The sequence below is a fragment of the Euprymna scolopes genome, chromosome 38 (genome assembly GCF_053919585.1).
Source record: "Euprymna scolopes isolate OS-2025 chromosome 38, ASM5391958v1, whole genome shotgun sequence".
Classification (NCBI taxonomy): Eukaryota; Metazoa; Mollusca; class Cephalopoda; order Sepiida; family Sepiolidae; genus Euprymna; species Euprymna scolopes.
The window spans coordinates 5329956-5347854 of record NC_136519.1 but is presented as its reverse complement, the minus strand read 5'-3'; the positions used below and the strand labels follow the sequence as shown (position 1 = coordinate 5347854).

General features: G+C 23.3%; 1 protein-coding gene across 18 annotated transcripts in view; it reads right to left on the bottom strand.

Moving 5' to 3' along the window:
- Positions 1 to 17899, bottom strand: part of LOC145263054 (sodium/hydrogen exchanger 9-like) — a 328320-nt gene that overhangs the window by 58123 nt on the left and 252298 nt on the right. For 7 of the 18 annotated variants that reach the window (XR_013864464.1, XR_013864466.1, XM_080119887.1 and 4 more), the window contains exon 14: positions 12708 to 12746. The exons of the other annotated variants lie outside the window; for them this stretch is intronic. Coding sequence is in view for 5 of the 7 variants with exons in the window: in XM_080119887.1 (XP_079976013.1) it covers positions 12708 to 12746 (39 nt within the window). In the remaining 2 variants the exon portion in view is untranslated. The remainder of the gene's footprint in view (positions 1 to 12707; positions 12747 to 17899) is intronic. 18 annotated transcript variants of the gene reach the window in all.

Here is a 17899-nt window from a genome sequence, read left to right as displayed (position 1 = left end):
AATCTGAAATAGGACAAAAATAAAAATTAACTCAGTCTAAAAGAATTTCTCCTTCACTGGCAGAGGCCACAATAGAACAGATACTACACTTTGCTTGTAGCCAAGACCAAGGAATATTAGCAGTAAACATGTCATTTGTGTTATATGTATCCTTTTTTGTTGTCCTTTTTATCTTATTCTGAAAGTATAGAACAGATATATCGGCAAAATCACTAAATTGTGGTGGGAGTTTATTATGAGAAAAAAAAAAATTGTATATGCATTAACATTTTTTTTTTTTAAAAATATTATATGATAAATATTTTAAAGTTAAAATCTATTGAGCAATGCACATTTTGTATTAAGAAATGCACACTTTACATATGTAAACATTGGAAAAAAAACATATATATATATATATATATATATATATATATATATATACACACACACATTAATTTTGCAATTTTCTTCAATGTTCATAAAAATAATATTGATGCTATGTCAGTGACAATATGTCGTCATCTCGTTTGGTTTAATTTCGTAGCAACATATTTTGTTGGTTATTTGATACAGTATCATTAAAAAAATCAGTGATTTATAGTTGTAAATTTGTTGTTGTTTAAATCATGGCAAAAGTGAAAAATGATAATTGCAGAGACAACTGAAATGCTCAACAGATTGAAAATTATGAGTGGAAATTCATCATCGATGTTTAAACAATGATAATATGAATGTTATGATAGTGAGGATGGATATAAGCATAACATCGGTCATGCCATGATCACATGAATTGATCACAAGCTCAGTGACATGAGAGACAGTGGAGACGGACATAGAGACGATAACAGTGACAATGATTATAATGTTACAACGGACATAATGGCAGACATTAACAAAGATTATATTGATATTGTTGATGACATTGACATTTCATGATGATGATCGACAACTAGAAGGATCCTAAATGTAAAGATAGGGGAAGGTATGATTGGTTTAATCGATACTGCTTTTCATTGCTTTTGTGAAATTTAAATTTTATTACTTTTTATTGCTTTTGTGAAATTTAAATTTTATTGCTTTTGTGAAATTTAAATTTTATTACTTTTTATTGCTTTTGTGAAATTTAAATTTTATTGCTTTTGTGAAATTTAAATTTCATTGCTTTTGTGAAATTTAAATTTCATTGCTTTTGTGAAATTTAAATTTTATTACTTTTTATTGCTTTGGTGAAATTTAAATTTTATTGCTTTTGTGAAATGTACATTTTATTGCTTTTTATTGCTTTTGTAAAATTTAAATTTTATTACTTTTTATTGCTTTTGTGAAATTTAAATTTTATTGCTTTTTATTGCTTTTGTAAAATTTAAATTTTATTGCTTTTTATTGTTTTTGTGAAATTTACATTTTATTGCTTTTCATTGCTTTGGTGAAATTAAAATTTTATTACTTTTTATTGTTTTTGTGAAATTTAAATTTTATTGCTTTTTATTGTTTTTGTGAAATTTAAATTTTATTACTTTTTATTGCTTTGGTGAAATTTAAATTTTATTGCTTTTTATTGCTTTGGTGAAATTTAAATTTTATTGCTTTTTATTGTTTTTGTGAAATTTAAATTTTATTGATTTTTATTGCTTTTGTAAAATTTATATTTTATTGCTTTTTATTGCTTTGGTGAAATTTAAATTTTATTGCTTTTGTGAAATGTACATTTTATTGCTTTTTATTGCTTTTGTGAAATTTAAATTTTATTGCTTTTTATTGCTTTTGTGAAATTTCAATTTTATTGCTTTTTATTGCTTTTGTAAAATTTAAATTTTATTGCTTTTTATTGCTTTTGTGAAATTTAAATTTTATTGCTTTTGTGAAATTTAAATTTTATTGCTTTTTATTGCTTTTGTGAAATTTAAATTTTATTGCTTTTGTAAAATTTAAATTTTATTGCTTTTTATTGCTTTTGTGAAATTTAAATTTTATTGCTTTTGTGAAATTTAAATTTTATTGCTTTTTATTGCTTTTGTGAAATTTAAATTTTATTGCTTTTGTAAAATTTAAATTTTATTGCTTTTTATTGCTATTGTGAAATTTAAATTTTATTGCTTTTGTGAAATTTAAATTTTATTGTTTTTCATTGCTTTTGTGAAATTTAAATTTTATTGCTTTTGTGAAATTTAAATTTTATTACTTTTTATTGCTTTTGTGAAATTAAAATGTTATTGCTTTTTATTGCTTTTGTGAAATTTAAATTTTTTTGCTTTTCGTTGCTTTTGTGAAATTTAAATTTTATTGCTTTTTATTGCTTTTGTGAAATTTAAATTTTATTGCTTTTTATTGCTTTTGTGAAATTTACATTTTATTGCTTTTTATTGCTTTTGTGAAATTTCAATTTTATTGCTTTTTTTGCTTTGGTGAAATTTAAATTTTATTGCTTTTCATTGCTTTAGTGAAATTTAAATTTTATTGCTTCTGTGAAATTAAAATATTATTGCTTCTGTGAAATTAAAATATTGCTTCTGTGAAATTAAAATATTATTGCTTTTTATTGCTTTTGTGACATTTAAATTTTATTGCTTTTGTGAAATTAAAATTTTATTACTTTTTATTGCTTTTGTAAAATTTAAATTTTATTGCTTTTTATTGTTTTTGTGAAATTAAAATTTTATTGCTTTTCATTGCTGTGGTGAAATTTAAATTTTATTGCTTTTCATTGCTGTGGTGAAATTTAAATTTTATTACTTTTTATTGCTTTTGTGAAATTTACATTTTATTGCTTTTTATTGCTTTTGTGAAATTTACATTTTATTGCTTTTCGTTGCTTTTGTGAAATTTACATTTTATTGCTTTTCGTTGCTTTTGTGAAATTTACATTTTATTGCTTTTTATTGCTTTTGTGAAATTTACATTTTATTGCTTTTCGTTGCTTTTGTGAAATTTACATTTTATTGCTTTTGTGAAATTTAAATTTTATTGCTTTTTATTGCTTTTGTGAAATTTAAATTTTATTGCTTTTTATTGCTTTTGTGAAATTTAAATTTTATTGCTTTTCGTTGCTTTTGTAAAAATAAAATTTTATTGCTTTTTATTGCTTTTGTGAAATTTAAATTTTATTGCTTTTGTTGCTTTGGTGAAATTTACATTTTATTGCTTTTTATTGCTTTTGTGTAATTTACATTTTATTGCTTTTTATTGTTTTTGTGAAATTTAAATTTTATTGCCTTTTATTGCTTTTGTTGCTTTCGTGAAATTTAAATTTTATTGCTTTTGTGAAATTTAAATTTTATAGCTTTTCATTGCTGTGGTGAAATTTCAATTTTATTGCTTTTCGTTGCTTTGGTGAAATTTACATTTTATTGCTTTTCGTTGCTTTGGTGCAATTTAAATTTTATTGCTTTTGTGAAATTTAAATTTTATTGCTTTTTATTGTTTTTGTGAAATTTACATTGTATCGCTTTTTATTGTTTTTGTGAAATTTAAATTTTATTGCTTTTGTGAAATTTATATTTTATTGATTTTTATTGCTTTTGTGAAATTAAAATTTTATTGCTTTTTATTGTTTTTGTGAAATTTAAATTTTATTGCTTTTCATTGCTTTAGTGAAATTTAAATTTTATTGCTTCTGTGAAATTAAAATATTGCTTCTGTGAAATTAAAATATTGCTTCTGTGAAATTAAAATATTATTGCTTTTTATTGCTTTTGTGACATTAAAATTTTATTGCTTTTGTGAAATTAAAATTTTATTACTTTTTATTGCTTTTGTGAAATTTAAACTTTATTGCTTTTTATTGTTTTTGTGAAATTAAAATTTTATTGCTTTTCATTGCTGTGGTGAAATTTAAATTTTATTGCTTTTCATTGCTTTTGTGAAATTTACATTTTATTGCTTTTTATTGCTTTTGTGAAATTTACATTTTATTGCTTTTCGTTGCTTTTGTGAAATTTAAATTTTATTACTTTTTATTGCTTTGGTGAAATTTAAATTTTATTGCTTTTTATTGTTTTTGTGAAATTAAAATTTTATTGCTTTTCATTGCTGTGGTGAAATTTAAATTTTATTGCTTTTCGTTGCTTTTGTGAAATTTAAATTTTATTGCTTTTTATTGCTTTTGTGAAATTTACATTTTATTGCTTTTCGTTGCTTTTGTGAAATTTACATTTTATTGCTTTTCGTTGCTTTTGTGAAAATAAAATTTTATTGCTTTTTATTGCTTTTGTGAAATTTAAATTTTATTACTTTTGTTGCTTTGGTGAAATTTACATTTTATTGCTTTTTATTGCTTTTGTGAAATTTAAATTTTATTGCTTTTTATTGCTTTTGTGAAATTTAATTTTTATTGCTTTTTCTTGCTTTTGTGAAATTTACATTTTATTGCTTTTGTGAAATTAAAATTTTATTGCTTTTTATTGCTTTTGTGAAATTAAAATTTTATTGCTTTTTATTGCTTTTGTGAAATTTAAATTTTATTGCTTTTTATTGTTTTTGTGAAATTTAAATTTTATTGCTTTTCATTGCTTTGGTGGAATTTAAATTTTATTGCTTTTTATTGTTTTTGCGAAATTAAAATTTTATTGCTTTTCATTGCTGTGGTGAAATTTAAATTTTATTGCTTTTCGTTGCTTTTGTGAAATTTAAATTTTATTGCTTTTTATTGTTTTTGTGAAATTTACATTTTATTGCTTTTCGTTGCTTTTGTGAAATTTACATTTTATTGCTTTTCGTTGCTTTTGTGAAAATAAAATTTTATTGCTTTTTATTGCTTTTGTGAAATTTAAATTTTATTGCTTTTGTGAAATTTAAATTTTATTGCTTTTTATTGCTTTTGTGAAATTTAAATTTTATTGCTTTTGTGACATTTAAATTTTATTGCTTTTGTGAAATTAAAATTTTATTACTTTTTATTGCTTTTGTAAAATTTAAATTTTATTGCTTTTTATTGTTTTTGTGAAATTTAAATTTTATGACTTTTCATTGCTGTGGTGAAATTTAAATTTTATTGCTTTTCATTGCTGTGGTGAAATTTAAATTTTATTACTTTTTATTGCTTTTGTGAAATTTACATTTTATTGCTTTTTATTGCTTTTGTGAAATTTACATTTTATTGCTTTTCGTTGCTTTTGTGAAATTTACATTTTATTGCTTTTCGTTGCTTTTGTGAAATTTACATTTTATTGCTTTTTATTGCTTTTGTGAAATTTACATTTTATTGCTTTTCGTTGCTTTTGTGAAATTTACATTTTATTGCTTTTGTGAAATTTAAATTTTATTGCTTTTTATTGCTTTTGTGAAATTTAAATTTTATTGCTTTTTATTGCTTTTGTGAAATTTAAATTTTATTGCTTTTCGTTGCTTTTGTAAAAATAAAATTTTATTGCTTTTTATTGCTTTTGTGAAATTTAAATTTTATTGCTTTTGTTGCTTTGGTGAAATTTACATTTTATTGCTTTTTATTGCTTTTGTGTAATTTACATTTTATTGCTTTTTATTGTTTTTGTGAAATTTAAATTTTATTGCCTTTTATTGCTTTTGTTGCTTTCGTGAAATTTAAATTTTATTGCTTTTGTGAAATTAAAATTTTATAGCTTTTCATTGCTGTGGTGAAATTTCAATTTTATTGCTTTTCGTTGCTTTGGTGAAATTTACATTTTATTGCTTTTCGTTGCTTTGGTGCAATTTAAATTTTATTGCTTTTGTGAAATTTATATTTTATTGCTTTTTATTGCTTTTGTGAAATTAAAATTTTATTGCTTTTTATTGTTTTTGTGAAATTTAAATTTTATTGCTTTGTATTGCTTTAGTGAAATTTAAATTTTATTGCTTTTCATTGCTTTAGTGAAATTTAAATTTTATTGCTTCTGTGAAATTAAAATATTGCTTCTGTGAAATTAAAATATTGCTTCTGTGAAATTAAAATATTATTGCTTTTTATTGCTTTTGTGACATTAAAATTTTATTGCTTTTGTGAAATTAAAATTTTATTACTTTTTATTGCTTTTGTGAAATTTAAACTTTATTGCTTTTTATTGTTTTTGTGAAATTAAAATTTTATTGCTTTTCATTGCTGTGGTGAAATTTAAATTTTATTGCTTTTCATTTCTTTTGTGAAATTTACATTTTATTGCTTTTTATTGCTTTTGTGAAATTTACATTTTATTGCTTTTCGTTGCTTTTGTGAAATTTAAATTTTATTACTTTTTATTGCTTTGGTGAAATTTAAATTTTATTGCTTTTTATTGTTTTTGTGAAATTAAAATTTTATTGCTTTTCATTGCTGTGGTGAAATTTAAATTTTATTGCTTTTCGTTGCTTTTGTGAAATTTAAATTTTATTGCTTTTTATTGCTTTTGTGAAATTTACATTTTATTGCTTTTCGTTGCTTTTGTGAAATTTACATTTTATTGCTTTTCGTTGCTTTTGTGAAAATAAAATTTTATTGCTTTTTATTGCTTTTGTGAAATTTAAATTTTATTGCTTTTGTTGCTTTGGTGAAATTTACATTTTATTGCTTTTTATTGCTTTTGTGAAATTTAAATTTTATTGCTTTTTATTGCTTTTGTGAAATTTAAATTTTATTGCTTTTTATTGCTTTTGTGAAATTTACATTTTATTGCTTTTGTGAAATTAAAATTTTATTGCTTTTTATTGCTTTTGTGAAATTTAAATTTTATTGCTTTTTATTGCTTTTGTGAAATTTAAATTTTATTGCTTTTTATTGTTTTTGTGAAATTTAAATTTTATTGCTTTTCATTGCTTTGGTGGAATTTAAATTTTATTGCTTTTTATTGTTTTTGCGAAATTAAAATTTTATTGCTTTTCATTGCTGTGGTGAAATTTAAATTTTATTGCTTTTCGTTGCTTTTGTGAAATTTAAATTTTATTGCTTTTTATTGCTTTTGTGAAATTTACATTTTATTGCTTTTCGTTGCTTTTGTGAAATTTACATTTTATTGCTTTTCGTTGCTTTTGTGAAAATAAAATTTTATTGCTTTTTATTGCTTTTGTGAAATTTAAATTTTATTGCTTTTTATTGCTTTTGTGAAATTTAAATTTTATTGCTTTTTATTGCTTTTGTGAAATTTACATTTTATTGCTTTTGTGAAATTAAAATTTTATTGCTTTTTATTGCTTTTGTGAAATTAAAATTTTATTGCTTTTTATTGCTTTTGTGAAATTTAAATTTTATTGCTTTTTATTGTTTTTGTGAAATTTAAATTTTGCTTTTTATTGTTTTTGTGAAATTTAAATTTTCCTTTTTATTGTTTTTGTGAAATTTACATTTTATTGCTTTTTATTGTTTTTGTGAAATGTAAATTTTATTGCTTTTGTGAAATTTAAATTTTATTGCTTTTTATTGCTTTTGTGAAATTTAAATTTTATTGCTTTTTATTGTTTTTGTGAAATTTAAATTTTATTGCTTTTCATTGCTTTGGTGAAATTAAAATTTTATTACTTTTTATTGCTTTTGTGAAATTTAAATTTTATTACTTTTTATTGCTTTTGTGACTTTTTATTGCTTTTGTGAAATTTAAATTTTATTGCTTTTTATTGCTTTTTTGAAATTTAAATTTTATTGCTTTTTACTGTTTTTGTGAAATTTACATTTTATTGCTTTTTATTGTTTTTGTGAAATTTACATTTTATTGCTTTTTATTGTTTTTGTGAAATTTACATTTTATTGCTTTTTATTGTTTTTGTGAAATGTAAATTTTATTGCTTTTTATTGCTTTTGTGAAATTTAAATTTTATTGCTTTTTATTGTTGTTGTGAAATTTAAATTTTATTGCTTTTCATTGCTTTGGTGAAATTAAAATTTTATTACTTTTTATTGCTTTTGTGAAATTTAAATTTTATTACTTTTTATTGCTTTTGTGACTTTTTATTGCTTTTGTGAAATTTAAATTTTATTACTTTTTATTGCTTTTGTGAAATTTACATTTTATTGCTTTTTATTGTTTTTGTGAAATTTACATTTTATTGCTTTTTATTGTTTTGGTGAAATTAAAATTTTATTACTTTTTATTGCTTTTGTGACTTTTTATTGCTTTTGTGAAATTTAAATTTTATTGCTTTTTATTGCTTTTGTGAAATTTACATTTTATTGCTTTTCATTGTTTTTGTGAAATGTAAATTTTATTGCTTTTTATTGTTTTTGTGAAATTTACATTTTATTGCTTTTCATTGCTTTGGTGAAATTAAAATTTTATTGCTTTTTATTTCTTTTGTGACTTTTTATTGCTTTTGTGAAATTTACATTTTATTGCTTTTTATTGCTTTTGTGAAATTTAAATTGTATTGCTTTTTATTGCTTTTGTGAAATTTAAATTTTATTGCTTTTTATTGCTTTTGTGAAATTTAAATTTTATTGCTTTTTATTGCTTATGTGACTTTTTATTGCTTTTGTGAAATTTACATTTTATTGCTTTTTATTGCTTTTGTGAAATTTAAATTTTATTACTTTTTATTGCTTATGTGACTTTTTATTGCTTTTGTGAAATTTACATTTTATTGCTTTTTATTGCTTTTGTGAAATTTAAATTTTATTGCTTTTCATTGCTTTTGTGAAATTTAAATTTTATTGCTTTTTATTGCTTTTGTGAAATTTAAATTTTATTACTTTTTATTGCTTTTGTGACTTTTTATTGCTTTTGTGAAATTTAAATTGTATTGCTTTTTATTGCTTTTGTGAAATTTAAATTTTATTGCTTTTTATTGCTTTTGTGAAATTTACATTTTATTGCTTTTTATTGCTTTTGTGAAATTTAAATTTTATTGCTTTTTATTGCTTTTGTGAAATTTAAATTTTATTGCTTTTTATTGCTTTTGTGAAATTTAAATTTTATTGCTTTTTATTGCTTTTGTGAGATTTAAATTTTATTGCTTTTCATTGCTTTGGTGAAATTAAAATTTTATTTTTATTGCTTTTGTGAAATTTAAATTTTATTGCTTTTTATTGCTTTTGTGAAATTTAAATTTTATTGCTTTTTATTGCTTTTGTGAAATTTAAATTTTATTACTTTTTATTGCTTTGGTGAAATTTAACTTTTGTTGCTTTTTATTGCTTTTGTGAAATTTACATTTTATTGCTTTTTATTGTTTTTGTGAAATTAAAATTTTATTGCTTTTCATTGCTTTGGTGAAATTAAAATTTTATTACTTTTTATTGCTTTTGTGAAATTAAAATTTTATTGCTTTTTATTGCTTTTGTGACTTTTTATTGCTTTGGTGAAATTTACATTTTATTGCTTTTTATTGTTTTTGTGAAATTTAAATTTTATTGCTTTTTATTGTTTTGGTGAAATTAAAATTTTATTACTTTTTATTGCTTTTGTGACTTTTTATTGCTTTTGTGAAATTTAAATTTTATTGCTTTTTATTGCTTTTGTGAAATTTAAATTTTATTGCTTTTTATTGTTTTTGTGAAATTTAAATTTTATTGCTTTTCATTGCTTTTGTGAAATTTAAATTTTATTACTTTTTATTGCTTTTGTGACTTTTTATTGCTTTTGTGAAATTTAAATTTTATTGCTTTTTATTGCTTTAGTGAAATTTAAATTTTATTGCTTTTTATTGTTTTTGTGAAATTTAAATTTTATTGCTTTTCATTGCTTTGGTGAAATTAAAATTTTATTACTTTTTATTGCTTTTGTGAAATTTAAATTTTATTACTTTTTATTGCTTTTGTGACTTTTTATTGCTTTTGTGAAATTTAAATTTTATTGCTTTTTATTGCTTTTGTGAAATTTAAATTTTATTGCTTTTTATTGCTTTTGTGAAATTTACATTTTATTGCTTTTTATTGCTTTTGTGAAATTTAAATTTTATTGCTTTTCATTGCTTTTGTGAAATTTAAATTTTATTGCTTTTTATTGCTTTTGTGAAATTTAAATTTTATTGCTTTTCATTGTTTTTGTGAAATTTAAATTTTATTGCTTTTCATTGCTTTGGTGGAATTAAAATTTTATTACTTTTTATTGCTTTTGTGAAATTTAAATTTTATTACTTTTTATTGCTTTTGTGACTTTTTATTGCTTTTGTGAAATTTAAATTGTATTGCTTTTTATTGCTTTTGTGAAATTTACATTTTATTGCTTTTTATTGTTTTTGTGAAATGTAAATTTTATTGCTTTTTATTGCTTTTGTGAAATGTAAATTTTATTGCTTTTTATTGCTTTTGTGAAATTTAAATTTTATTACTTTTTATTGCTTTTGTGACTTTTTATTGCTTTTGTGAAATTTAAATTTTATTGCTTTTTATTGCTTTTGTGAAATTTAAATTTTATTGCTTTTTATTGCTTTTGTGAAATTTAAATTTTTATTGTTTTTGTGAAATTTAAATTTTATTGCTTTTCATTGCTTTGGTGAAATTAAAATTTTATTACTTTTTATTGCTTTTGTGAAATTAAAATTTTATTACTTTTTATTGCTTTTGTGACTTTTTATTGCTTTTGATAAATTTACATTTTATTGCTTTTTATTGTTTTTGTGAAATTTAAATTTTATTGCTTTTCATTGCTTTGGTGAAATTAAAATTTTATTACTTTTTATTGCTTTTGTGAAATTTAAATTTTATTACTTTTTATTGCCTTTGTGACTTTTTATTGCTTTTGTGAAATTTAAATTTTATTGCTTTTTATTGCTTTGGTGAAATTTAAATTTTATTGCTTTTTATTGTTTTTGTGAAATTTAAATTTTATTGCTTTTTATTGCTTTTGTGAAATTTAAATTTTATTGCTTTTTATTGCTTTGGTGAAATTAAAATTTTATTACTTTTTATTGCTTTTGTGAAATTTAAATTTTATTACTTTTTATTGCCTTTGTGACTTTTTATTGCTTTGGTGAAATTTAAATTTTATTGCTTTTTATTGCTTTGGTGAAATTTAAATTTTATTGCTTTTTATTGCTTTGGTGAAATTTAAATTTTATTGCTTTTTATTGCTTTGGTGAAATTAAAATTTTATTACTTTTTATTGCTTTTGTGAAATTTAAATTTTATTACTTTTTATTGTCTTTGTGACTTTTAATTGCTTTTGTGAAATTTAAATTTTATTGCTTTTTATTGCTTTGGTGAAATTTAAATTTTATTGCTTTTTATTGTTTTTGTGAAATTTAAATTTTATTACTTTTTATTGCTTTTGTGACTTTTTATTGCTTTTGTGAAATTTAAATTTTATTGCTTTTTATTGCTTTTGTGAAATTTAAATTTTATTGCTTTTTATTGCTTTTGTGAAATTTAAATTTTATTGCTTTTTATTGTTTTTGTGAAATTTAAATTTTATTGCTTTTCATTGCTTTGGTGAAATTAAAATTTTATTACTTTTTATTGCTTTTGTGAAATTTAAATTTTATTACTTTTTATTGCTTTTGTGACTTTTTATTGCTTTAGTGAAATTTAAATTTTATTGCTTTTTATTGCTTTGGTGAAATTTAAATTTTCTTACTTTTTATTGCTTTTGTGAAATTTAAATTTTACACAACAATACTATAAAGGCATGAAACGACCAAATTTTGGTAAAATAGCAAGTCATATACAATGACTCCATTTTAATTAGGTAGTAAAGTTTAAATAAATTTAATTGGGGATTAAAGTTTAAATAAAATAGACAAACTAAATCAAAGATAAAGATAACTCCATGTTCTTATGAGATGATGTAGGTGATAGTGATGATGATCCCAAAGGAATAGTCAGAAGTTTCTTCCATTTCTTGAACAATAAAAAAAAAAAATCTAATCTCAATGTTTTCGCCCTCGCCAAACTTTCACGAAAAACACTCGTCTAGTTGACAAAACTATTAATAATTTCCCCCACTCTTTATCTGTGCCTAAACCTAAACGTAAATTCCATGAACAAAGCTTCTTTCTTAGAACTGCACCCCTGTCGAACTCTCTTCTGTTTTCCTGCTTTTCAGATGACTACAATATGGTTGTCTTCAAGTCCCATGTAAACAATTCTTGATGAGCCATCCCCTTAAGTAATCAAATTTACCAAATTTCTACTACTAATGATTATGATATTGTCCCATTGACTACTGTACATTCATAACCCTTATCCTCGAGTGGTCTTCTGGCATTAATAAGTCGTGACACCTTTCTAAAAAAAAAAAAATACATTTTGATAACCTAATTACAAGATTCAGCAGAGGACATGAAGAATTGAACCTTCAACACTTCTGCCAATACATTTTTAACACAGGGTTGCATACTCAATAACGAAAAAGTATATTTTCATGCTAAAATTAATTCTTTAAATATCAATGAAGCATACTCACAATTTCTTTAAAAAAAAAAAATTCTTGAATGAAGTGTTTTTAATTTTTCATGAAAAAAATTAAACAAATAAATTTTTAATTAAATTTATAAAAATTTATTTTTAATAATTTTTTTTTTCCAATAAATAATTTAAGAATAATAATTAAATTAATTAAAAAGAAAAAAAGATGTTAGCCAAATGAAAAATAAAGTTTTCAGATGTGTTAAAAAAAATTACAAAAAAACTTATCAGGAAGCGGGTGTAGGAAAAATATGGTTTTATAGAGTGAAAATTAATTTTAAGAAAATGAAAAGATTTTGTAAGAATTCTTATTAATAAATATAAATTAGTTAAAGAAGCTTGTTCTAAAGTGTAGGCGAAGACATGCAAATGATTATATATATATATATATATATATATATATATATATATATATATATATATATATGCACATACACACACCTTGGTGTTACTTTTTACTTACACAGGAAAAATATCTTAAGGAGCCCATAAAACTGTTACTCTGTTGAATAAAGGAAAAAATCCAATATGAAAATGTAAAACCTTTCTGCTTTTATTTTTTAATTTAGATGATGATGTGTGCCAAATAAAGATGGTCAGCTTTACAAAAAAAAAAATAAAAAATAAATAAATACAATTTTGTAGTTTCAATTGTCCACCAGAAACAGCATCAGTTTTTTTTTTTTTTTTTTTTTTTACAAAACTAAAAACCATTTTAGCATAGAATATTCTGAAGAGTGAAATACCAAAAAAATGTTTTTTATTCAATTCAAAATAATAAAACAATGTTGAAGATTCAAAATGTAAGTTTAGTAAGCCGATTAACACAGATTAAACAACAAAAAAAAAAAACAACAAAAAAAAACCCCAGACATTTATTTGTTGATAAATCAAAGTACTTTTCCACATAATAACATCTTCATCAGGATAGACATTTTTTTTCCATCTTATTTATCCCTTGTGGCCACAAAGAAAAACAAGACCCATTCGGTGTTATTATTTTTAAAGTACTTTTTGACGTAATAATATCTTCATCAGAATAGACAGTTTTTTTTGTTTGTATGTTTGTTTTTTTGCCAGGGGTCGAAAAGTACTTTGATTTGTAAAAAAAAAAAAAAAATGTTTTTTTTTACTTAAAAAAAAAAAAAAAAAAAAAAAAAAAATCTACGTTGAATTGACTTATTAAACTTACATTTTGAATCTGCACTTAAACAATGCTTTTATCATGGAGAAAACATATCTTCATTTAACTGACCACGTGGGTCTCATTATAAAAATCACTGTTGATAACACCGAATGAGTCTTGTTTTTCTTAGTGACATCATGCGACGAGGGATAAGATGAAAAAAAAAAAACGAAAAAAAAAACGTGCCTATTCTGATGAAGTCATGATTATGTCAGAAAGTACATTGATTTATAAACAAATGTTTGTTCATTTTTTTTTTTAAATCTACGTTTAATTTTGAATATATATATATCAGGTTGTTGCGTAAGTTCCCGCTGTTTCATAAAAATGTTTGTAAACATGTTCTGATATTTGGCAAAGTGTATATATTATTAGAAAGCATGTATTCTGTTCTATAATATAATAATCATCGTTTTTTTGCTCATATAATTTTTTTCGTTTTTCAGAACCGTCAAATGGATTGTCAAGTAGATAAAAAAATCACATTTTCTACACCTTTTCGAAAAAAGCAAGTAAAATGTCCAAGGATATTGCTGAGAGAACTGTTCGAGATTGGTTTACCAGATTCAAACACGGTAATTTTGATCTCAATGACGTTCCTTGACCAATCAAGACACACAAAGATCAACTCAGGGTTCTTTTAAAGGAAGATGGCCATCAGACATGTAGAGGATTGGATGAAAATATAAAGTGTGATTTTGCGACAATTTTACGCCACCTTCAGTCGATGGGATTCACACAAAAACTTGGATATTGGGTCCCATACGAACATACTTTTGCTGTTAAAATTCTTTGATTTTCTTAAAAGAAAACAAAAACGGCAGGAACTTATGCAACAACCTAATATATATATATATATATATATATATATATATATATATATATATATTAGCTAACTAAACTTACATTTTGAATATACACTTCAACAACACTTATTACGGAGAAAATATATTTTCATATAATCTTGAAAATATTTATCAATATGCTAAAGACTCGTATGTAAGTTTATTTTCAATGAAAATAGGTTAAATGTGTTTTTTCATATTTGGATTTTAGTAAATTCTTTTTGTATTTGTATCATTACTCCATTATTTGTTTTACCGCTAGAACTGATTACAAGCCCCAATTTGAGTTTGGAAGATAACGAAAGGCAAGTGATTGTTAAGAATCCTGCTGTTTTTCAGCACCTTCCTAAAAATAAAAAATATCAAGCAAAACAAGAAAGTCTTCATTAACTTTAACATTAACCCTAAAGAGTAACTATTTTGAAATATAAACATGATTAACCGTCCCATCATAAACAATGTGGTCAGGAACTGGTTGGTCAGTTTACATTAAATTTAGGAATCCCTATACTAAAATTTAATTCAAAAAATAACTTTTCCAGTTTATTCCAGTGTGCGGACAAGTAAGACAAAAAAAAAAAAAAAAAAAAAAAAAAAACAGAAAAGAAAAACAGAAAAGAAAAAACAAACAAAAACAAAATCACATTATTATTCTGTTAACATTGTGAGAATCAAAATAAAAATTGTTAATCCCAATCATTTTACCATTTTTTTATGTCATTAAATAATAAATTATTTAAATTTATTGTTTAAAATATTATTAAATTATTTAAAATATTAAATCATTTAAAATATTATTAAATTATTTAAAAATTTAAAAAATAAAAACTATGACAAATTAATGAAAAACGAAATGAAAATATTAAAAATTAATGAAAAAATTAATGTAAAAATGTTAATTTTTTTACATTAATTTTTTACATTAAAAATATTAATGAAAAAAAAAAAATGAAATATGAAAAATAAAAAATAAAATTAACGAAAAAATAAAAAAAAATTTTTTTTTTAAATTAACAAAAAAATTTTTTTTTTAATTTAAAAAAATTAACAAAAAAAATAACAAAAAATATTTTAAAAAATTAACAAAAAAAATTAAAAAAAAACTTAACAAAAATAGTGTGCAGTTATGTCAAAGTCTGAACTTATTGCCAATTTCTTTCGCTGTTTTCTGCTGTTTAGGTATGAACACCCCTCCCCCAAAAAGCAAAGAATTCAAATTTTCATTAAATGTTCCACTAAAATTGTCGCAAATAAACCAAAAGTTTAATTCCAACATTTATTTTCTTTCATAGGAGCATGATAGTCGCAAAGTTGTCCACCATTTTATTGAAATAATGACATAATTCAAGCAGACATCAATAATAACTAAGCATCAGAGAATGAATCCCTTTTTATTCAAATTCATTCTTTATATTCGTACTTTACCAATCACAGATGGCTGGGATAACTCCTAACCAAGTTGCCAATCGTTGTTCAACGACAAACCGTTAAAGAATGTAGATGTCTGAGGAAAATGTGACATGTTCCCACCATTTCCAATGAAGCTTAAAGCTGCCATGAAATATCTTAAACCAGGCAAGGCCTCAGGCTTAGATGTCATCAGTATTGAGATAATACAGTACTTTGGCTCAAGCACACTCGAGTGGTGCTCTATAACAGCTGCACCACGGAGTATCAAATTCCCAAGATCTGGAGAAAGGCCAAAGTAACTGCCCTCCTTAAGCCAGAGAAAGACCCGAGTCTGGCTAATAGCTACCAACCTCTATCTCTGCATTGTGTCACATTCAAGCTCTATGAATGGTTCATCCTTGTATGAACTTAACTCAATAAATAATGGATGGGTTCCAAGTTAGAATGGTCAATACTACGGTTTTTATAGACCTTACGATAGTCTGACATGGTTAACCATTGAGCGCTTTTGTAGAAAGTTAGCAAAATGATTAAAAACATTCCCATAGTTTGTATCATTGAATTCCTAGAATTGGACGGGTAAAAGGACAGGTGGAGGGTGTAGAAGAACGGCTTCCCACAAGGTTCAGTTCTGGCTTCCACATGATTCAACATATATATAAGTGACATACCAACATTTTCTAATGTCCGCAAGTTCATCTATGTGGACAACATGTGCCTCAAATGATTTCAAAGATTGATTGATGCAAGTGCTCATCCATTATTTTATGACAAGTGAACAAAAAGGTAAAACAAGGGCATGTTGTTTCCATTTTAAGAACCACCCAAAGAAAGCTCAGGATCTTGGAAAACACCCCATAGACAACTTATCTCAGCATGACACTCAACAGGACACTGTCATACAGAAACCCTGTTGAGAAGCGCCACAAGAAGCTATAGAGCACAACAGTCAGCTCGCAACTCTGGTAATGTCTGTGTCTCGGCTCTTGGGGAGCCGAGGCATAAACTGTCAGCTTTAGCGGTGTGCTACTCAACTGCAGAATACGGCACGGGCTCATTCTGCTCGTGCCGCAAAGGTTGATGTTGAGCTCAACAAAGCAGGCAGGATGATTATCGGCAACCTAAAATCGGACAACCTGCAATGTTTACAGAATGTTCAGAATTTCTCTGCCACAGATGTGCCGATTGGCGATAGCAAAAGCAGAGCTTGACAAGCAGATTACTCAGGACCTCTGTCCAGCCAAGGCTGATGGAACAAGAGCATGCTACCTCCATCAAGTAAATAAAGGGTTTCATTCAAAATTCCATCCAAATTCCAGAGTTTGACAGAAACATTCCAGAGTTTGACAAGATACACCTGACGAAGGTCAGAGGTTACATCGACTGAAACGTTGAGAAAATGACACTCAAGATGAGAACAGTAGTCTGAAGAAATTTTTTCTTTTTTTTGGTGTCGAAATACAGTGGATGAAGGAATTCAGTTGAGGATGATTTACATTCAAATGTATAAAAAAATAATCCAAAATTTATTAATACATTCGATTGGATGAGCTATTAAACTGCAGCAAATTTTTAAAATAAGTCATATTTATTTGTGACTTGTCATGCAATTTTTTTTTTCTATCTAAGCGGATAATTTCTAATTTTTCTGAAGATTATATGCACGAAAAGAGACAGTATTGACATAATAACTGTTCGTTTCTGCCTTACGAAACGGATCTGTAAAAAATGTACCGAAATTGTAACATGCTGGAGGAGCTGTTCTGCTTGAAAAATATTTGGATCTTGGCATGTAACTATACTGTTATTCTTTTATATGTCCTCTATTGTAATATTTAACATACATTGAGCTTCTAAACAAAAAGTATTGGTATACACGAAAAGTGAAATATTATTGCAAAAACATTTTACTATAAAAACATATATAAGATAAGGAAATAAAAATTAAAGTTACATTAGAACTTTATTGCAGTATCATGTCAATAAGGATGGGGCTAATTAGGATACTTGAAAGGAAAATGGGGGGACCTCTTTATGCCATAGCATTTCACGTGGCCTAAACAGCCCCCCCCCTCCATTTCCCTTTAACTTATTGTAATTAACCTCATCCTTATTGATATGATAATGTAATAAAGTTCTGATGTAACATTAATTTTTATCTGCATATCTTTTCTTATAAATTGTTCCTCTTAATCAGGTAGAGCTTCATCTATT